This window comes from Oxyura jamaicensis, chromosome 4 (genome assembly GCF_011077185.1).
Source record: "Oxyura jamaicensis isolate SHBP4307 breed ruddy duck chromosome 4, BPBGC_Ojam_1.0, whole genome shotgun sequence".
NCBI lineage: Eukaryota > Metazoa > Chordata > Aves > Anseriformes > Anatidae > Oxyura > Oxyura jamaicensis.
The window spans coordinates 26,930,829-26,954,503 of NC_048896.1; the positions used below are offsets into that span (position 1 = coordinate 26,930,829).

The 23,675-nt window shown below is 36.5% G+C and overlaps 1 protein-coding gene across 1 annotated transcript in view; it reads left to right on the forward strand.

Moving 5' to 3' along the window:
* GRID2 (glutamate ionotropic receptor delta type subunit 2) overlaps nt 1-23,675 on the forward strand; it is a 783,779-nt gene that overhangs the window by 213,543 nt on the left and 546,561 nt on the right. Inside the window, exon 4 of the mRNA XM_035325267.1 lies at nt 4,203-4,358. Coding sequence (XP_035181158.1) covers nt 4,203-4,358 — 156 coding nt within the window. The remainder of the gene's footprint in view (nt 1-4,202; nt 4,359-23,675) is intronic.

Consider the following 23,675-nt stretch of genomic DNA (forward strand, 5'->3'; position numbering starts at 1 on the left):
AAAAAAAAAAAAAAAAAAAAAAAAAAAAAAGAGGGCTTATGATCTTTGGAAAAGAGGGCAGGCCACTCAGAAGGATTATAAGGATGTTGTAAGAATGAGTAGGGACAATATTAAAAAGGCCAAAGCTCATCTGGAGCTCAGTCTGACTACTGCTGTTAAAGATAACAGAAAATGTTTTTATAAATACATTAACACAAAAAGGAGGACTAAGGAGAATCTCCATCCTTTACTGGATGCGGGGGGGAACCTTAGTGATGAGAGATGAGGAAAAGGCTGAGGTGCTTAATGCCTTCTTTGCCTCAGTCTTCAGCGGCAAGACCAGTCGTTATCTGGATACCCAGTATCCTGATCTGCCTGGCAGAGAAGGACCTGGGAGTATTGGTTGATAGTCTGCTGAGTATGAGCCAGCAGTGTGCTCAGGCGGCCAAGAAGGCCAACAGCATCCTGGCTTGCATAAGAAACAGCATGGCCAGCAGGTCCAGGGAAGTGATTGTCCCCCTGTACTCGGCTCTGGTGAGGCTGCACCCCGAGTACTGTGTTCAGGCTTGGGCCCCTCGCTACAAGAAGGACACGGAGGTGCTCGAGCGAGTCCAGAGAAGAGCAACAAAGCTGGTGAGGGGTCTGGAGAACAAGTCTGACGAGGAGCGGCTGAGGGAGCTGGCACTGTTCAGCCTGGAAAACAGAAGGCTCAGGGGTGATCTTATTGCACTCTATACAGGTACCTGAAAGGAGGCTATAGCGGGGTGGGGGTTGGTCTATTCTCCCACGTGCCTGGTTACAGGACGAGGGGGAATGGGATAAAGTTGCACCGGGGAGGTTTAGTTTGGGTATTAGGAAGAACTTCTTTATATAAAAGGGTTGTTAGGGATTGAAATAGGCTGCCCAGGGAAGCAGTTGAGTCACCATCCCTGGAGGTCTTTAGAAGACATTTAGATGTAGAGCTTAGTGATATGGCTTAGTGGAGGACTTGTTAGTGTTAGGTCAGAGGCTGGACGTGGTGATCTTGGAGGTCTCTTCCAACCTAGATGATTCTGTGAAAAGTAGTTTAGGTCTGTATTTAGAGCTAGCTGTAGAAACTTTAGTAGGCACTTTTCACATCAGAAAATTCAATTCTGTCAACCACAGGACGACTCCTGAAACCAGAGGAAATGGAAATTATTCCAGTAATGTTAGTGCAAACCAAAAAATGCCTTTTGTCTTTCCACTGAAATTTGTTTTCTTTTGGAGAACTAACAAAAAATAATTTGTTTAATATTGATTGATGTGTAGACAATTGAAATAAAACATTTGGATCTACAAATGTATACAAATAAGAATAGGAATAATTTCAAAACAACTCAGAAGCTTCTTTGAGTTTTGCAATTCTATTTAACAACTGCAATTAAATAAACTTGGAAAATCAATTACAAAATAGAATTTTTCTCCTCACTGCTCAAAGCTGCTGTGCACTGGCATCTTCTGAAGAGAACACTGTTGTCTTTGGTGTATCTTAAAAAGCTTTTTATGTAGCTAAATTAGATCTAATGGATCAAGTTGTGGTTTCTGAAGGAAGATAACCTAATTCCAGCTAGGATGCTTGGGCAGGAATTATGGCTGCATTTATTTTCCCAAATAATTTATATAATTAATTATTTGTTCTACCTGTGGAGATATTCTTAAACTGAAGTATGACTAATACAATAATTTCTGTAAGGTAGCTTGTTTAAAATGTCAGATACAGTATTGTTTAGAGGAGAAGTTTTGAAATTTGTGTCTGATACTTGGAGCTATCAATGAAATAAGTCAACAGTCAGAGCAAAACTTTAATGCTTGTACTACAGTGAGGAAAAGCATCATTTGTGAATGGTGCATGGAGTTCCATCTATCCCAGCACTTTATATGTCTGGATGCCATCAGAGGTAGGATTTGCACCAGGCTTAGAAATGTTTTTATTAGGGGTATGAGAGTGTGGAGGAAAAAAAAAAAAAAAAAAAAAAAAAAAAAAAAGATTGTCATAAAAGCTAACATGTTGAGAAACTTGATCCTGAACTGGTGAATGCACTGTCTTGGAAGCAGTTGTCTGCTGAGGCTGAAGTGGATTTCTGTGATGGCTCATGCAGAAGAAACTCTAGATAACTTGGACTTCTCTGTATCTGCTGCTCAATAAGTTACCTGGATTGTTCTGGGGACAGAACCAGGCTTAAGATGACATCTCCCAGCTGACCTCTGCAGTGTTGGCTGGAAGGTCTTTGTTTTGCCATGTTCTGCAATGGAGTCAACATCTGTCCTGCGTGCATGTGTATGCAATAGGTACATGTTCACTTCCTTCCACTGAGGCATTTGTTACAGAATTACTCTAAGGGAATAGAATTTGATTAATTGCTATAATTATTTTATATTTTCTCCTTATAATTTTAACAGTTTTATTTAGTAATGTAAAATTGTTCCTCTGAATGTTTACTAACTATATTTGCTATGCTATGCAGTCATCATCAGTATAGGTGTGCCCTCCCCAAAAGACAAGCACAAGTAGTTTTATGAGATGAGAAAAACTGTTTTATGCAATTAGAAAATGATATCTGTTTTAGGATATTCCATTTGATAAAGTCTTTTATACCCTTAAATACTACTTGGCTACAAAAATAATCCTTTTCATGGAGAAGGCACAGTTTTCAGCGTCTTGCATACCTAGTGTTTTTTGAGCTATGTGGGGCTTTGCTTTATGGAGCTAAATAAAACAAGGGAAATGGAAATGGAGGCACAGGAGAAAAGGAATGTTTTCAGCTGAGATTTGCACAGAGATGACAGGTGAATGAGGTGGAGAGGTAAAGAACAGCTGTTCCAGATGGCAGCAGCTTCAGGAGGGAAAACGCTCGAGTCAAAGCGGTCAGGTTGTATGAAGAGATGACGCTCATGTAGAATGAGTGGTGCTGGCAGGGAGATGGGTGTTGGAGGTCAGTGGAAAAAATATGATAAATAATGTATATAAAGTTTACCTCTCTTAAAGTAGCCATTATTTGTGTCAATCTTTTTCAGTTCTTTTCCACACACTACTTGCAGGGTTTTTTTCCTGAGATCATCAGTAATCAGCATTTTCTGTTATCTTTGACTGCCTCACTGCATACACTGCCTCAGTTCAGTTTTGTATTGACAATGGACATTCAAGAATAAACCTGAATTTTCATAACAATAAATACAATTTTCAAAAGTCTGTTTTTGAAGCATTCTTTTTGACTCTTTAATCTACTAAAAAGAGGTGCTCGAAAGACTCACAGATGTGATCTGGGGGTTTTAAACAATGAAACATTCTTAATAGAACCATCACGCTGATTTGAGCCATGTCTGCTTAAATAGTTCATACAAGAAACAAAATAAAAGGGAAATTAGTGATGCTAAAAATAACATTATAGATTAAAGAAAGTGAAAAACGAAATCCTCTAGTCTGGGAATTCTTGTTCAATACACCTGAAGAACTGGCTGTACGAGCTTTGAAAGCCTTTACTCTGCCAGCTCCTCCTGAGTTTAATGGTTTCCTGTTTACAATGCTCTGCTTGAAGGTTTTGAGGAAAACACAGAACAGACACTTTGTCAGATTCATAAAGGGAGAAATGATTTTAATTAACTGATTACATTTAATTTACTGACTTAAAGAGTCAGATGGCTAGCTGGAATGGTAATTTTACAAATCTGACAGGAAATAGACCTGAAATAGTGTGTATCAGCTGCTGATCTGTCTACTGATCACAGTTGTCAATTCTAACTCATTTTCCCAGTGCTGCTACAGTTTTAGGCTTATTCTCACCATATTTGAACTTTGTGTTTTATTTAATTGTCACTAAACATGATGTTCAATAGAAATCCTAGCCTAGCATGGACGTTTAATGTATTAAATGGCATCTTTGGAAAGGTAATTATTTTTAATTTCTGGGCCATGTTCCTATACAGGTAATTTGTTTTGTCAACAGGGTTCCCCAATATTTCTAGCAGGAGTCAATGCTTCTTTTCCCCTTCTGCCCTAAATTATATTAAAAAGCAGAAAATCTGTTTATTGTGAAGCAGCTTCTGGACTCCGTGTTGGGTGACCTGCTCATTGGAAGTGAATGAAGAAGTGATGTTATTGCATAAAATATGTCTTAAGCGCTTATGATTAATGATTTGGAATATTACAGGTTAAAATGTGCAACCTCATTTTTTTTTTTTTTTTTTTTTTTTTTTTTTTCAAGGGGCAATTTTTGATGAATCTGCCAAAAAAGATGAGGAAGTGTTTCGAATGGCAGTTGCTGATCTCAACCAGAATGATGAAATCTTACAGACGGAGAAAATCACGTGTTCAGTGACATTTGTGGATGGCAACAATCCATTTCAAGCAGTTCAAGAAGGTAGGATATCAAAACTGATTTTCTGCTATTATTTCTTCAGAGGTATGCAAAGTACTGCTGTGATAACTTCCTACCTTTGTCAGACATTTGTACTTTTTGTTGGGTTCTTTTTCTGTAGAATATCAAATAATGCTTTTGATTTTGGATTTGGCTGGTATGGTTTGTGTCGGTCTAGTGACTTCAAATTGTAAACTTAAGCTTTATCTACTTTGCAAGTAAAGGCCATTGCAAAATGGTAAGAAGTCAGACAGTTGGACTATATCTTCCATCTTTCTCATGCTGTTTTGAAGTTATTGTCAAACCAGTAGTCCTTTCTTTATGACCTCTTAATACTGCTTCTTGGTTTCATTTCACACAAATACCAGCTTACTTAGTTGGAAAGCATAGGTTGCCGTGTGTCTAACCTTTTCAGCACATACACCTAAAGAAGTTACCTATTTTATAGGAGGTATTAGAGATAACCTAGTGACTCAGAAAGCCACCTGTGTCCAATATGATTACTCACTCCATCCGTTGTCATTGCCAATTATTGTTGAAGAGATGAAGATGTTGCTTTGGGTTCTTTTTTTTTTTTTTTGATAACAGTAAGATGATAGCAGGACTCAATATTTGAAATCCCTCTGAGCTGGATTAGTAAGTCACCAGTGTGACTGTGACTGAGCAATAGTCTGTAAAGACAGCTATATGAAGTCTTTAGAAGTATGGATTCAAATTTGTTTCCTAAGCATTTGTATTGCTTTCCTGTTCTAGCCTCTTTCTGAGATACAAAACATATGTTTATTGTTGGTATATTATTAGACTTGTGTTAAAAAGAAAACAAAATATTGATGTCTTTCTATTCTCTTATTGGCCACTGGAGATTGAGTTCAGGTAGAACTTTGGATTTAAGTAGCGAACTTGCAAACTGTTGCTGCAATACCTGTGAAGTCAAAGGTTGATATCTCTTTGGATTCAATGGGCTATTGACAAGGTAGTATTATAAAAAGGTGCTTATGTGATTTTTTTTTTTTTTTGTCAGTGACGCTCTTAATTCTTGAAAACGTAGGATTTTCTGTTTTTGCTTCAATTGTACATGCAATGAATGAATAGACCTTTATGGTGAGAAGCATTACAATCTGGACTTTGATAAGGCTGGGGAAGAAAAAGATGTGAATTTGAAAGTATTTCAAACAACCAATTCAATCTGTTTCACTCTGAAAAAAGTACCATGGGAACTGAAGCTATCACATAAGTTTAGAATCCAGAGGGAGTAAATGGCTAAATGAGGTCAATCTTTTTTAGAAACTTTCTGCATTGTTAGTAGTTTTTCCCAGTTGGTTCGGATGGATAATGTTAGTTGATGCTCTGCAATTAACACAAATTAACAGCAACGTTTAACAATTAATTTCCTTTATCAATGGGTCAGAGCAATTAAAAATTATTTCACAGAACTTTAAGAACTTTAAGAAATCTATTTATTTATTTCTGACTTAAAGAAGGTAGGGGTGACTGGAAAAGTAAAGCACACCACAGGAGTTAATGACCTCATACTTCAGTGTTCAATTACTCATTGTTACAAAGCAGTTACATTTGTCATTTTTGAAATAACTTAATACGGTCAATAGCTGAAAGGTGAATGGAGTAGATTTGACATAAGTTTTAATATCATGTGTCAAGGGGAAAAGGTCTGTTTTGATATTGATGAGCTCAAGGAAGTATTTGCCAGTAAAAGCTGTTTCTTGTGAACGTATGGTTGCATACGTCTCCATGGCTAGCAAAGCCTTGTATAATTTGAGTGAAGAACAAAAGTTTCATCTTGTGCATGCAATATCCATGAAAAGGTGTTTGTTAACCCATTTTTCTACAGTTAATGTGTTTGCTTTTAATGCGTTCTAATTGAATACATGCATAAGTTGTACTGTAATGTTTCAATTACTTAAAACCAGGTTCCTCTCTTTTTCTTTTTCTTTTTTCTTTTTTTTTTTTTCCACATCTTTATATCAATTGCCTCCTGTTCTTCATTTCTTACAAATATTAATACCAGGGAAGAGAATCTCTGTAATTGTTGCCACATATTTCATGTCTTATCCCTTGGGAGGTGGGGGTGTGGAGTGAGTCCAACCTGTAAGTAGAAAAAAACAGAGATGTTATATGAATAGAAATATGCTTAGCAAAAAAAAAAAAAAAGAAATATAGAAAATATTATATATATATATATACATATATCACTAAAGCACTCAGGTTTATTTCTGTATCATCTTGAAACTATAGTGTAACCTTTAAAAATAAAGAAGCTTTCAGTGTTTGGCAGAACGTTCCTTTAAAGCGTTAGACCTAATGATAACTTAGAAATTGTCTAAATTTGTCTAAAATGTACCGCTTTTAGTGAATAGGAGAAGTTCTTAGAAACTTATCTTGAATTATGAATATCAAAAAACAGGAGGCTCATGAGCAAAGATCTGATAAAATGAGACACTTATGGAGAAGATACTTACAAAATGTATTTTTAATAAATGGTCGGTACTTATGATCTCTACCTTTTCTGTCATATTTTTAGCAATATTAGCAAGCAACTACCAAAGCTAGGTAAACAGGAGCACTCAGATATGTTATATTTTTTTGAATGTAAAGATAATTAATTTGATGGGACTGGCTGCTGAACTGTACTCAATGTTCTTTCCTCTGAATCTGTTTTTATAATTATTACGGTGTCCTGAAGCGTCTTCCATTTGTACCCTAGGACATCTCATTAGTGGTTCTGATTGGAGCAATGAAACCGTATGGCAAAACTGAATGGTTTTATCCCAGAAGAGCTGTGAATGACATGCCCCATAATATCTCTGGAAGTGCCCTCAGGGATGATTTATAGGCATGTTGTAGAGCACAGAAATAGGAGATGAAATTGATTTTCTTTAAGTTAGGGAAATTTTCCTCCCCTTCAGTGCACGCTGTGTCAGAGAGGACCAACAGTCAGCACGATGCGTGCAGTTTTACAGCATGTTCATGTCTCAGCCTTGTAGGGCAGTACGGGCACTCCATCTGGACACAATGAGGCAGGCTGGACTGTGGTGAGTGGAAAGCAAACCCAAGGCAGACAAGTTGGGATGAGGAGGATGAGGACCAGTGAGGTGTGTGGCCAGCACGTGGAGCTGCAGCAGGGTGGGCACAAGTTTGCAGATTAATGTGGCCAAGAGGGATGGCTGAGGCAAGCAGGTAGCACGTGCCAGACCAGCTCAGGACAGCTGTAATCCAGCTGCTGAAATATGTATGTAGCTATGATTATGTACGATGCAGAATTTTCCTTCCTCTCTCCCTTTCTTTCTTGACTACAAGATACTTCACAATATTTATAATGGTCTTTGTTTATGTGAGGTCTCAAAATATTTATGTGCTTGCATGAGTGAGAGGAAGATTATTGTGCTTGTTTTTTTGTTTGTTTGTTTTGTTTTTTGTGCTGTGCCAACCTTGGGTAGTACAAAGGGATATCAGGAACTTACGTTGTCCTTGTATAGACAATGAATAGAAAAGCGATAGTCAGTTTTTGCACAGTAGCAAGTTAATACTGCAAGCACTATGAAACAGGGAATTACGATCTATACTAGTGGCAATAATAGTATATCTATTGTAATAGTATAGACTTCCTTCCTTGTGAGACTTCAATTTACAGCAGTATTTAAATAGGGGTGGGATAGGCCTTCTACAATATACTTAAACTGTAATTAGTTTTGAAAGTTGGCATATCTATATTTCTTTTTAATGGACTTTTTTTTTTTCTTTTATGAGGAATTAGGTCAAAATAAATACATCACTTTCTTGTTTGTCAGAAAATCACTGCATTCCCGTCTCTCTCACATTTTTATTATTCATGTGCTTACTTCAATACAGTAATAATTAAAACCTAAATTTTATGATTGAAGGCCTGGTATTACCTGCAATCCTTAATTTGTCATTAATAATATCATAATCTAATTGCTGAAGGGCTCATGTAAAATATACACTTTCTAGGGATTCTCAGCTGAATTACCTTGCTAGATAGACCCCTAGGTTTCAATTCACTGCTAATGATTCTCATGTCTCCCTTGTCTTCTATATTCCAAAAAGTCCTATTACTTTAATACTGATTTATGCATATCTGGGGAAAGCATTTTTCACTGATGAGGATATTATTGTTCGCCATAATTCCTATCCCAAATTTTAGAAGGCAAGTTGAGGGAGGGTGGACTATGGTAGCTTGAACCAGAGATAATACTCTGGTTTTTGCTGATCTGCCTCCTTGGGCAGCATAATTTCTACAGTCCCTATACCGCCACTTTCACCTGTGTGTAAGAGTTACAGAGCAACCCCTGCAGATGTTAGCAGTGCCAGAGGCACCCATTGCATCTGGAGGGCTGTCAGAGCTCAGCAGAACCCATACCCAGTGTGTGTGCGGAGTCCTTGGCGATCCATTGCCAGTTTCTTAAAGCCTGTGGCACATGTTGTTTGGTACTGCAAACCTTCATCCTACTCCTTTTTCCTACTTTTTTTTTTTTCCCAATAACATGTTTTACCTGTCTTAAATAAACTCTATAATGATCCAATGTCTTATTCTATAGGCTACCTAAAGCACATGACAAATAGATTTGACTGATGTTGCTTGAAATCTGTTTTGTTTGACAAGTTTTCCTATTGCAACCATATAAATGTAGGTTTTACTTTTATTTTTTTAACCAAACTTTTTGTCATTCAGGTTAGTCACCAAAGTATGCTTACAGACACCAACTCAAGCCTTTGTAATGGCTTTTGAAAGCTTATTGTGATCAGTGAAGTAAATAAGGCAGTGAGTCATAACTAAATGGGATTCAGCTGTAGAGTAAGAGAGGTTTGTAGGGCAGCAGTGTGTATGAAGGTCACATGCAGGTTTTTATTCAAGCAAAGTTTTATGGTCAGAAATTATGGCCTGATGGATAAATCTGCTTTGGCCTTTGGGGCTAGACGAATGTAATAAGATTGTCCTTTCCTGTTTCTTTGATTGCTATAGAAACCTGTTTAAATCCACAGATTTCATGGACTGCTAAACTTTCTGTCACTGTGTCAGTTATTTCTTCAAATTTCTCAGCTTTCAAGGTGCTGTTTATTAGCCAGTGCATGTTCAGTTTGAGATTAAACCTTTACAGATTTGCACTTCTTCGTTGCCTTTCCATTTCATTCCAGGTTTGCTTTCTTATTTCCCAATAAAACGGATTTTGATGTGAGATGATATTACCAATATTGAGGGGGGGGAAAAGTCATTTTCAACTAGGATTTGAACTATAAAATATTTAGGGGGAAAGGAGTAGAACCGTTTCAGAAGTGATATAAAATTCCGTTGTAAATTCAGAAACTATTGGAAATGTTGGCAACTGCAAATTGCATGTATCATCTGCACCTCAGTACTTCAGAAAATATGGCAAAATTCTTTTGAATTACCTAACCCTTCATGTGATCGCACGATGTAGCAGCAGTGGTGGCGATGACCATTTCCCAAAGTGCTTGGTGGGAAGTTGGGAACTCTAAACCCATTTTCTCAATTTAGTCCTACAAACCCCACAAAACCAGCCATATCTCCAATTTGCAGAAATATGCCACGAGGAGTCCAAGTGTTGGCAGCTGAAGAAAAAAGCAGATTTTAACAAACCCTGTGACAGTTGGGAAGACAGAGCTTGCACGGGAGAAGATCAGGGAGAAGGGAGGAGTAGGTATTGACTGAGCTAGAAAAAGGCATGCAATAGAGGGTTTGCTTAGGAGGAGCAGAATGTATATTTAAAACATTTTCAGCACAATTTCAAAGCTATTGTGACCTTCCTTTGCCTGAAGGTAATTTACCAAGAGCATACTGCAAGCTGTAAAAGGACCAGATTTATTCTGAGTAAGGCATCATACTGATTCAGCAGTTACAGTAATTGCAAGACTTACACAGCTCTCCTGACGTTGAATTTGGGGCTCCAATATTTTCTAGTTCCGAGTTCTTACTGTAGTGCTGTTTTCTTCACTTGCAGTACAGCTTCCAATATCGTTGTTTCTAGCTTGAATACTAACTCTGGGGCTGTAAACTGTGCTAGACTTCCAGATACTTGAAGAAAAAAAAACAACGTTCAACTCAGTCCCCACTCTCCCTTTTATTTGAAAGTAAAATAAATAAATAAATAAATAAATTAGTCCATCAAGAATGGCTTTTTCCAGAGCACTTTATGCAGTGTGAGAAACATGCTTTGAGGAAAAGAGATGCAAGCCTCACCAGTCCATAGCATTCACAGGTGGCAAATCTGAGAAGTTGAAACCAGAGATGAAGTTTAAACTAGAAATAGTAGTGCAGATGAAGAGCCGTTTCTGAAGGATGGTTTTCAAATAGCTGAGGAAAAGAAAGGAGGAGAAAGGGGGGAAGAGGCCTTGTATGGTGCAAGCCAGGGTAAAATCCTGGCATCTGTAGTTCTTGTTCTCCATGTTGACTCAGTGGGTACCGAAAACCCAACAAACACACGGTTTGTGACTGCTCTATGTCTTTGTTGTTGTTTAAGGGAAAAATACTGGTGTTTCCATGGAAACCACTTTTCTTCAGGTGACCAGGAAGCCCAGTAGCATCCCACTGTTACACTCAGCCCTACCACAGCATTCAGACTGATCGATACAGCTGGAGGCATTAATGTGGGACCATGCATCAAAACAAGGAGTTTGCACTTAGGAGTTTGCATTGCGTACCCCCATTACCCTTTTTCAGTCTTTTTTTCCTCAAGCTTTCTCGTGACTTTAAAATAGCAGGACTGATTTTCCTAAAGCTAACACCAGTTGCCAAAGTTTGGCTCAACGTTAATTTTTGTGCCAGATTTTGAACTTTCTATCACAGAGCTTCTACTTTCAAATGACAGACAGCGGTTTCAATAGTCCTGAAAGAACTTTCTTCCCAGATTTTTGCTTAAAAAGCATGTGACTCTCAGGCAAGCTATTAGCTTCTTTTCCTCTTTTAAAAAAGTCAATCAAAAAAAAGAGTAAATAACTGGACAAGTGTGAAGCCCTCTGATGCTGGAGTGAGGAGTGAATTTTCTCACATTACCATCGGAGTAACTAGATAGGCTGATATTTTGCACTATTGACACTTTAAATTGAGATTGGATCATTTCTGGTTTTGCAATATGCGTATTTCCACTCAAAGTTCAAGTGCCCAATATGTGTTTTTGTATATTAAAGACAGTACTTCAGTTTGCTGTGTTAATGTACTCTGACATGCTGCTAGTAGTTTATTTTTAAGAGCAATACAAATTGTGATGTGATGAAATAATATCAGTAGTACACTTAAATGTTTAAAGCCACTGTGCCTGAAGGCTTTTGGGGTATTTTATCAAACAGAAGTATAGAGACAAAGCAAATGAGAGGTGCTTCATCTTCCCAGATGCCAATTATTTAGCTAGCACCCTAGGCTGTTAGTCCCCCAAAGCAATCTCCTTAAATAAGTTATGGACATCCTATCCAGATTTCCTCCACGTCTTTTTGTGAAGCACTGTCCACAGAAATCACTCGAGCAGTCAATCATCACTGTCCAGCCAGAAATGCATATTCACAGGCAGGCCTCACAGCATGTGCTGGCAATCAACTGCTGGTTTGGGTTGTTTTCTGGTATGTGAAAGTAATCTTCCCAAATCCTTTTTTTTAAAGTAATGTTGATGATAATTTGGGAGTTTTGCCTTTGCATTTTCCAAGTTCTCTGAATTAAGCAAAAATTACTAAGTCTTTATATCACCTGACACTTTAGGTAGAAATATGTATCCAGCTGCATGCATATAAGCATTTGATTTGTACATATATATCTGTGTTTGTCTAAAATTCAATTAATTTTAATTTACTGTATAATTAATTTTGGTCTCCCCTTTGAGCCTTCCTTCCTCCTCTTCCTTTTTTTATCCTATCTTTTCTTTCATTTATATCTCTTGTTGTTGTCTTCGTAATCTCTTAGCACTTTGAGCACAGGCTATATTCTGATCTGTTTCTGAAACATTTGGGCATTTATATGGTACTAATAATAACAATTACATTCCTATGTATGTATATAATCAAGAGACAAAATATATTTTATGGAGGACAGGAGTGTTTTAAAATCTAATTCTGATAATGAGGAAATGAGCAATGACACTCTGGAGGTGAAGCCTGAAGTAAATTATGAAGGTCATTCTCCTAGGTAAAGAAATTACTTGTGTTTTAGCCAAGTTCCCTGTTACTTAGACCCTTTATATTGTATACAACCAGGTAAACTATCAGGTAATTTTGATTAAATATCAATTTATAAAAAATGATCTGCTCAAAAGAGCAGTTACAAAGTTACTTTTAGATAATCCAGTTAGATTTGGAAACTAGACAGTGTTTTATTAGAACACTACTTATATCAGAAAAACATAACCTCATGTTATCTTTTTGAAAGGATGTCTGCTCTGGGATTTTAACACTTTTTAACATCTTTTTTTGATTATTGTCCCTTTTGAAACTTTTTTTTTCTTTTTAAAAAATCCGATCATTATTTTGTTTATTTTAAGGGCATATTTTCAGAGGAAACATGTAGAATCTACCAGCATTTTTGTATCCTGCATCTCTGACTGCTCCAGGTAGCTATAGCTCTGTTATTGCTCGAAGCAGAAAATGTAGCTGCGGGTCATAGCCGTGACCTGTGATATCTGGAAAAAAAAAGCTGAAATCTGAACGAACCTTCCTGAGTGTGAGGCCACAAAATGCAATTAAATAAGTGAAAGTCTACAGAGTTTTTTCTTCTGACACTGTGTCTTATGACAAAAGGGTTGTGATATATTGGGCTCCGTCATCACAAAGTACCAGAGAGCTGTACTCAGAAATTACAGTTTAATGTCACAGGGAAACTATTTCTGTTCATCCCAACCTCTGTAACCTCGTTCAGGAAAGGAAGCAAGAAAGCAGTTACTTCCTCTTTCAAAAATGTTTTGTTTTAATGCCGAGTTGTGTCTCAGTGGCAAGCCTTGTGATAGGCAGCCATTGCAAAAGAGATGGAAAGGGAGCATGACCTCCCCTTCCAGGTGCAGTCAAATGTTGGACCATCTTTGCAGTAATGTTGGATGCAAGAAACCAAAAGGAATTTGTGGTTCAATGGTCGCATACGGAAGCAGCCAGCTGCCTTCAGAGAAAAGACTCTTACATTTCTGAGACGCCACTCATGCAGTGAAAAAACTACTTCATCTCCTGAACAGGGAAGAGGAATGTTCAGAGAAGATAAAATACATTCAGACTTCCAAAAGGAGTTTTTTGTTCTGTTTTGTTTTGTTGCTTGTTTGTTTTTTCTTAAAAAAAAAAAAAAAAAAAAAAAGCCTAGGTCTAACAGCTAATATGCTCTCTAATGAGTGAAATCGGAAGTGTGAGGTGATGTTAAAAGACATCTGTCAAGGCACTTGGAAAAAGTCTCAGGAGTTCTACTTAGAACACAGGAAATTTTGAGTTTCATCCTGAAGTCTTCACTAATCCTAATTCTCTGATATAAGAAAGGAACAGGAAGTAAATAGGTATACATGAAAGAAGAAGAAAACTAGCCCTTGATTTTCTTGCCTTTCCAATATTCTCTGTCTTTACTTATTTTTCATTTTAACTTATTTTGACACTGATGAATCAAATGCTGAGCCAAAAGCATACTTTTCTGTGTGCTTGACTCATTGAGTTCAGTGCATCAAGGCGTAGAAATGGTTTCCTTTGATGAGAGAGAGAGAGAGTCTAGAGATATTTATGTAGCATAGAAGCAAAGTAATATCTTGCCTAACTTGGTGGTGCTAGAGTAACACAGCGACCTTGATTTAGAATAGAGCAGAGTGTAAAACAAACCTCAGAAAACACTAACTTAAGAAAATGCTTTTCAGTTCATTGGTAAGTCATTTTATTTGCTGTGTTAGTTCAACTGTGTCAGTAAAAGATGTATTGTTCTACCTTTATTTTGGAGGAAAAAAAAAAAAAAAACTATTCAGAAAAGCATTTTACTACATTCTGTGTATCAAGACTTCTTTGTAGGTCTTTGCCAGTCTCAGTAGTTGGACTTCTTTCCTAGGAAAGAAGTAGTTGGACAACTTTTTTCCTAATAGGAAAATTGTATTTATTGATACCAGGTAACAGCATTATATTGATAATTCACAGTAATTCTGTAATACCATGGAACCTTTTTTTTCATTACCTTTCATTATTTGGAGGATTAACCTTTTAAAAGAATATCACCATGCAGGGCATCCCTGCACAAAGTTGTCGCTTTTCCGTGTGAGTCGCGCTAAATTTACTTTAAGCATAGACATACTTTTTTCAATATTTGTACCTTATTTTATTTGGAGAGCTTTGGAGGAAATCAACATTTCAGTGTTTATATTACAATATACTATTAAGAATTTCCCTAAGACTGTTTTGTTTCTTTCTCTTAGCATGGGATCGCTTGACCAGCATCAATTCCTGTCTGAAAACGTATTATTAAAATTTATTTTGAAGGTATTTTTGTGTTAGAAGGGAGAATTAGCAGTCATAGTTCATATAAATTAGTACTTAAACCTTCCACCAGCTGAGTTTTTGGGTCAATAAGGCTTGGTCAAGGCAGGTTCAGATCCTTCAGAGATAAAATGCCATCAAAAATCATTTGATGGGTTGGGATGCGTTATATAGCATCAAAAATCTTTAAGTATTAGATTCTGCATATAAAGAGCAGTTGCGGATAAAGCAAATAGGGCTGGATGTGGCTATTCCCCGCTACTTTCTCATATCAATAAATTTAACAAGAAAGGTAGTGTGTTAAGATGCTTGTTTTTAGCTAGTGCTGTCATCCTAAGACTCCATGGAATTTGTGCAGAACTGGTTCTAAAGATCAAATCACTGTTTTTAATGACATGTTCCTGATAAATGCATTTAACAACAGCAGATCATTGCCGTTGCTGGATTGTGTCATAACTGTGGAGAATCTGTGGTTGTGTAATGTAGTGAAGGGACGAGGTATGGAGCAAATGTAGACTGTCGACGTTCATCGGAGCTGAGATGATGTTATGTTGATTTATGTGTGGGGAATTCTTTTTGTTGATATAAGTGAAGTTCATGAAGATGGTGTGATGTGATGAATGTTGCTGAATGTCATAGGAATTTCTAACTCTGGCTCTTGTGTCCAGTCCCCCAACAAGGCTGATCCAGGTAATGAATTTGCCAGATCACATACGTTTTTTTTATAACATGAATGTACATTAATCTAAAACAAAAACGCAAAGCTTTAGCTACTCTCATGGAAAAGTCAAAATTCAGTACTCTGACTTACCTCTGAAAATCAGCATGGTTACTTGTGCTGGAAGCAGCAGGCTCAGCAAATCTTTCTGAAAACTTCAGCGAGATTAGTTGTATGATAGCAAGATGGAAAATATTGCATGTAAATTATCCATGGACTCAAGAATATGTCTGTCATAGTGATTTAATTCTACATTAATGCTGAAAATAACAGAAATAGAATACAAATAATACATCTTACTGTATTATTTTCTGTGTTGTGCAAAAGTTGCTTGCTACGTGAGATCTTGGTGCAAACCACTCTCGACTAGAATTTCTTTGAGAATTCAAGTCAAACTATTGATTACCTTCACAATGCAAAGGGAATTCAAACTTAGTAAAAGTAGCTGAAATGTGGGGAATTAAAGGAAGATCTGTCAAAATGTAACAGAAGCAATGTCGCAAATGAGATAGTTGATAACTACCATCATTTTTTTTTTTTTTTTCAGATTTCTTTCTCACAGATTGACAAGCTGAACTGTCACTGATTTGTATGAAACGAGTGAGGGATGGTATAAAGAAAAATGTGAAAGCAGCATTTAAAGATTTGTTAGTGCCTTTCCAGACAGGCTTAATATCACATATGTTCGAATGCAGTGGTTTTAATGCTAGATCTTTATAAAATATCCAAAGTGCAAATACAAATCCAAAAATAAAAAAAGTTCATGGTGGCTTTTGTAATGCTTTCTGGAAGATGAAGAAGTGGAGTAAACACAAGTGTAGGTGTTTATTAGCACAATAAAAATGGCTTGCACTCTTTCCTCCCTGCAACCTCCTCAGATTCTGAATATTAATGGTGACATGGAGCCACTTGGGAAGCATTATAGGATTTATTACAAGAAATGTATCTCTCATATAAGTGGACTCTTGCATTTGTGGGAAACATCCCAACTTGAAGCAGGGGTTCTGAATGTAGTTTTTGGTGAGACCTCTACACCACAGATCTTCACTTGTTCCCCAGCTGCAGGTTATAAAGTGACAGTCGGCTCCTTGACGTGCATTAGGCCGGCCATTTTGATTTCAATGGAGAGGTGTAAGTCTATGCATATTAGCAGAACATGATAATATGCATTATTCATATTCTTTATTAATATTCAGATTTTGCAGGGTTGGAAAGCTTTAGGTAGCATTGTGGTATGTATATTTGCTTACTTGAAGGGGTTAAGAAGCTTTTTGATCAAAGACAGTTTAGTACTAAATAGGTATCTTGTATCCATAGAAAACTGCACTCTGTGAAGACCACAGAAAAGCTGGAGAATGGTGTGAACAAGAAGTTTGTACTATTTCTTTCCTTTTCTATGTGGAACCTGAGGAATAAAAGGATTGCAGTCTCTGAGGGCATCAGTTGTGATGCACACAGAAGCACTTCTGCCAAATTATTCGTTGTTAATATTTATCAAGCAAGAGTAAATTACGTCATTCAAAGAACTGGAATACATTGACATATGTGGTTCTTTTGGAACATGAAATGCGCACCTACATGTCATGATTTGAATAATTTGTCTCACATGGCTAACTAACCTGGAATCTCTTCTACCTCCCAGCCTCCCTTTCTACTGAAGGCTTTAAAATTTTGTTACTAGAGATGAAAAGCTATCTCCCATGGGGGAGGTGTATCTTTAATTGTGTATAGATCACAGAAATGGATAATGAGTGTTTAAGGCTAATTCTATAGCTCTCACTTTCAAAATAGGAGAAATTGATGAGTAGAAACCGATGCCTATAACCTCTGCTGGATTCTGAACAATGACATTGCAAGAAAGAGGTGGGTTTGCATTTTTCAGCTAATAAAAGTAATTTGAAGTTGTTTCCTCAAATTAGTCATATGTATAAACTCTTGGTATTTATACATAGCAATACATCAATGGAAAAGAAAGTACTGAAATTATAAAGGAAAAAAAAAAACTACCACCTTCAAACAATAAAATAGTTTTGGATAGAGAAGTGTGTGGGTACATACAGGATATTAACTGGTGATAGAGTTCTTATAGTTACCAAGGCTACAAGAACATACGCAATGTGATCTTAAAATGCAGCAATAATCTCTTCCTTTAAACCTATCATTGTAGCAGCGACTTAAGCATTTCAAATAGACATTCCCTAAAGCTTTACCTGGTATAAAAATTACCTGGCAGACGCATCTGTCATGCAGAGTTGTTACATCTGGCAGCTGGAATATGTATCTAGATGGAATAGACTGCAGTTTTGGAAATACTAGAATTTTTGGGAAAGTAGAATATGATTCCCAGGTTGTATGTTACACTTGGATGAAAGAAACTTTGAAATGTTTATCTGGTTTTGGTAGCCTGTCTGTCAACTCTCTCAGAACTCACTAAGAGTCTGCAGTCTAATTGTTTCTTAAATTGTTTCATTATCTCCACATACGTGTGACTTAAATTTAATAATAAGATTTCATATCTGGTCTGTCACTATGCTATGAATATAGGCTATGGAAGTCCATGAAGATATGTATATGAAGATAAGAATAGCTATTTTGGAAGAAATTTTCATGCAAGTAGAATCTATAGTATTCAAATATCAGACCACCTGAGACAAAGTTTCACTGCTCTGCTTTAGAATACTCTGCTTTAGGATGCTTTTCTTTGATTTTCTTGCTGCTTAACAGTGTGTATGTGAACACATTATTTGCTCTGGATAAGATGGAAGCAGAGCATTAGGAGGAGACAGAAGAAAAATGATCAGGACTCCTGGAAGTTTTGTATAGCATTTACTTTTCAGCAGAATAAGTAACCTATATGAGATTTCCCTGCAGAAAAAAAGTCTTGTGATGTTACTAGTTGCTGCTCCTAGGGACAGTTGTCATTTCATACAGTTTTGCCTATTCATGTAAGTAGCAGTTTATACAAATGTTAATTTTGGATTTTCTATAACATGTTCTCAAATATATGTTTGTGTGTGTATAGACATATATAATTGCTTTTTTTTTTTACAAGTGTACCTGCACTGTATCTCAGCTTTATACAATTATCAGATTGATGAGTACTGATAACCTGTCTTCTAATTTTTTATTAACTTGATAGATTTTCATTATTTTGTTTATGATCCTTGATACTGCAGTGAGAGGCCTATAGTTACGGGGTCACCATCCTTCAGTTTTGCAAAAATACTGTTTATATTGTTGCAGAAAATCTTCACTATTCCAAGTGTTACTTTAAAAAACAAAACCAAACAAACAAACAAACAAAAAACTACTTTCAGATTAGCTAGTATTTCCTCAGTTAACTCTCAGGATTCAGGATTCTTCGTTTACAGATATTTATCCTTATTAATTTGAAAGTATTTCTCCTTACAAATGAGACTGTTTCCAGAAAATTGCTTGCTGAAAATTCATCTTTTTTTTTTTTTTTTTTTTTCTTTTCTGAATAATGGTGCTGTTTTTCCCATGTGTCTCCTTGCAGCAGCATGAAGCCAGTGGCTCAGCCTTCCTGTCTGTTTACAGCATCAGTATTTGGGCTGTTCAGAAGGGCTGCCAAATTGTGTGATGATGATCAGTCAAAATAAGCAAGGTTATGACAATGCAATGCAAATGTCCAAGTAGAAGAGAGAAACATTCCCCAGACTGACTTAATATCAATCATCCTTCTCAAGTTTCAGAGGTTCCCAAGAGTGCAATTTAGCATAATGTGCATTGTTGGAGTCTGAGAAAATCAGGGGATGGGGTAGCGATGTTTCAGAGGATTATAATTGCTATCAGTGGAAAGGCACCCTACCTGAATAGCAAGAATTTGACATCCATGAGCATTGTGAATCCGTTCCTTTCCATTTCCCCATTTCCTATGGCTCCACGTTCAGGTTGTTTTCAATAACACTTTGTTTTCAGTGTACTAACAAATTCCATTTACTCCAACACAAATTCCATCTGCAGGAGAGACAAGCTCAAGTTTATTGCCTGATTCACTTTTTGCTCCTTGCTCTGCATTATTATAAGAGGGCAAAAGAGCTTCATGTTTTATTCAGTTAATACAATGTATATTTAATTTGCATTTTTAATGTTTTTGAAGGTGAAGGATAACAACTTCAGCAGTGCTGAACATGGTAATTTAATTGGTTGTAGTGCAATCCCTAGATTCTCAGAAATGGGTCTATTGTGAAATCTTGCAGAGCCTGAAACAAGAGTCCTGGTCAAAAGCTCACCTGTGTTAAACCATCATCCTCACCCCAAGAATTAGCAAGAAGTCACAACTGCGCAGCCGCCTTGGTGCTGCCTGTTTGTTCTTTTTACAAACATTTACAGGAGGAGAAACCAAATCTAAATGGATGAATAGAGACCACCAAGGCATGTTGAACACTGCTGAACGCTTCCTTTCATTTCTCTGAAACTGGAAAATATTGAGGTTGTTATTTTAAAAACCACTGTTCCTATATGTGAGAAATGGAGGAAGAAATATGTTATATTTATATTATTATTATTATCTGATATTGTATATTATTATGTATTTATGTATACTACTTCTATATAATAGGTGATTATTATATTGATTATATATATCACTCAATATATAATACATATAATATAGTATGTAATGTATTTTAATAATATATTAATATTTCTTTTTATTTTATATTATTGATATCTTTGTTAAAAGGGTGTGTATAAAGTTTATGATAGCAAAATTTATATTTCCTAATTCAGTATCTGCCTGTAGGATCTGGGCTTCTAACACAGCGTTTTTTACCTGTGCAGATTGTGTAGAATAGAAAGATAACCAAAATAAGACAAGACATATACATCCCACGACTGCTGCTGATTACTGTATGCCTTTTTCTACGTCGTTTGTGACTTAAGGGGATGTGGACAGTTTTGTCAAGCAAAAGGATCTTCATTCTCCAGATTAGATGCTGAGGTGATAGTATTTTCATCCAGCTAAGTGCAAACTCAGATAGAGAAACTCTTTAATCAAATTAAGTAATTAAAGTTGGTCCAAAAAGGCTATTTATCTTTAGAGTGTAATTGTATACACTACATCAAACTGTGATTACCAAAATAGATATCACTTAAAACATAAATTAGGTACTGTTTTTACAGTGTTTCTTCAACATAGCTAAGTCTTTTTTTAAAAATATATATATATATAAATTGTTTAGGCTACTACACAATGCAGACTAAAAACTCTTTTCCCTACACATAGTTTGCCATTTTATTATTTTCTATAATGCTTTAATTTTTTTTTGAAGAGTTCCTGGAACACAAGATATTTTAGAATGAAGTTCATAGTTACAACATGAACATGAAAGTTGCCAAAGTGTCTAAAATTCTTTTGCCTTTAATTGGCTGAATCTTCCCGAAATTGCACTCCTACCTGTTCCTGCAGTGATATATCTTTATTATTATTATTATTGTCCTTCTGGTTTATGTCTGCTATACAGTGAAGTCACTATCCCTGGGGGTGTTTAGGGAAAGGTTGGATGTGTTACTTAGGGGCATGGTTTAGTGGGTAATATTAGTGGTAGGGGGATGGTTGGACCGGATGATCTTGGAGGTCTTTTCTAACCTTAATGATTCCATGGTTCTATGATTCTGTTTTACCATTTGGAATCCAGAATTATAAATATGCTAATTACCCCTGATTTCTGAAGCATGACAAATATGTTCAGTTCAACATGTAGTAAGCTAGCTTTTTATTCTTTAACTTTGTTAGATGTATTTTTTTAGGCTGCTTAACTCAGTAATGCATTTGACAAGAGAATCATCCAAAAAAATTCTTTGTACCTCCCTTGTAAGCCAAGCCATACATAGAGAATGGGTCAGGGGATGATTTCATTGGGAACACTTATTTAAAATTAGGTCATAATAATTTCAGCAACATCAAGTCATAGCATTTGTAAGGCAGTTTAATCCTGTATGAGTTATTGTTTAGTTAAAGGTTATTAATTACCAGCTGCCATTCAGTAGGTGGCAATGTGCCAAGAAAGCACTCAGAGGCCTCCCTGTTCATCCATCTATCCATTGTAGTCAGCTGGAGTCAACTAGAACATTTGGCTGTAGAACAGAAAACTTCAAAGAATTGGTTTGCCAAGGTTTTAAGTTCTTTCAGTTATTCTTTCTATTAATATAATGCAGACTTGCAGCATCATTTTTAATGTCTGGATTTAAGTAGAGTGGGAGGAGAAAAAAAGTGATTGGGATTTGTATTAGTACTGTTGTGTCGTCCCACCTACTAAAATATTATTACAGGTAGTAATCAACTCCAGTAACAATTGTCTCCAGTTGTGGCTTTTTTTTCTGAAGTCACTGGTATCTTTTGAAAATTACTTAATCTTTATTGATTATTCTGTTATAATCTCTTCTACCCATTACTCTTCCCTTTTCTTTTCCCCAAGAATATTTGTCTTTGCAAGACATTACCACACAGTGTAATATATTTTTCTCTGTTAGCAACTTATCAGGACCCATTGGAAATTATATTATTACAGCATATACAGTGCAATAACCTATTCAAAAATATGAAGGGAAAATCAAAGGAGAGCAAATTTATTTTCATTACACTTATGCCACTTGACACTTGTAATTTTTTTATGTGATGAACTAGTGCTTTCAGATGAAGAGCAGTCAAAGTGTGTAATTCATCTGTGCATTTTGCAGTGCAAGGTTGTGAAGGAAAAGCAGGACATTTCACCAAGCACTTCTGCATCCACAGCAGAAGTGATAACATCCTCCAGCCAGCTCCTGCACATCACTGGGAGCCCTGTGAAGAGCACCCACTAGCTAAATGAGCACATACTCCCCAAAGAAACAATTGTGGGAATTTGACTTCAACAGACAAAGTGCTGCTATAAACGTGCCGCTAATTTATTTTTAATTTCACTATACAATAAAAGGCCTGTAGGCCACTATGCAGAGATTGATAAACACTTGTTCAAAGGGGCTTCTGTATTTATAGTGTAAGAATAATTCCAGCTCTGAAACAGTGACATTAACAAAAAGTCACAGTCATGTTTAAAACAAGCAGCAGAGTCCTACATGCTATTTTGGGAAAAGCCAGCTACTGTTAAGCTCTTTCCTTTGTGAAATATAGATTTTTCCCCTGAGATAATCATGTTCAGTATAACCGAAGAGCTCTACAATAAATTGTGTAGGTGCAAATGCACTTTTACAGGAGATTTTATCATTTAGAAGCATTATTACAAGAAAATGTTGTAAGGCCTCAAGCAGAAGCTCTTAAAGCAAGAAGCTTTAACATTATGTATTATTAAATAACTATAACATGTAGAGAGAGCCATGTAAAGAATGGTTATTGAGAATTGTCCTTGAAGCTGTCCAAATAATCTTGACACAGAATAATCTCTTGTCTTCTTGTTGCATATTCTATTTCTGTATTTTTATTTCAGTTACAACCACATATTGTACACCTTGAGGTATGTAAGTAGAAGTTCGCAGCAAACAGGACCGTTAGCAACCTTTTGTAATACTTGGTATGTGAATTGAGACTTTACTACTCTGTCATATATCAGCAGTGCTTTAAACCACTTTTCTAGCTAAAATTTTTATTTTGACTATTTTGATGTGCCAAATGAGCAACCATGATGGACTAAGAGGGAGAGAAGGTGGCAAGCAGAATGAGGAACTGTTGGCTTTGATGCAGAGCATGTGACAGTGGGTTGGTTCCAGGGAGAAGACCCACGCTTCAAACACTTACCTTTTGAGGAGATAGATTTCGCCTCACTGATGGTTGCAGATCGTAACAGTGTGGTTCAGCAGACTGAGAACATGACAGCAGTGCCGAATACTGTTACTCACCTAGGTACTTTTGAAACTACTTCATGTAAGTTCAACTTACTCTAAAAGGAATTTAATTATTTCTGTGAGGAATTATAGGATGGGAGATGAGAACTTGTTATCCCAGGCATAGTTCTGCCTCAGTTCTCACTGTAGATATATGTACCAAATGAGCGCCACACGCCTGGGAAGGATCTGAATGCAAAGCTTGAGATGTATAACGACTTTCTGTGAATGACTGACATTCAGGATATCATTAAATGTAACTGCAGGCAACTTTCTGTTATCTCACTCTTCCAGTG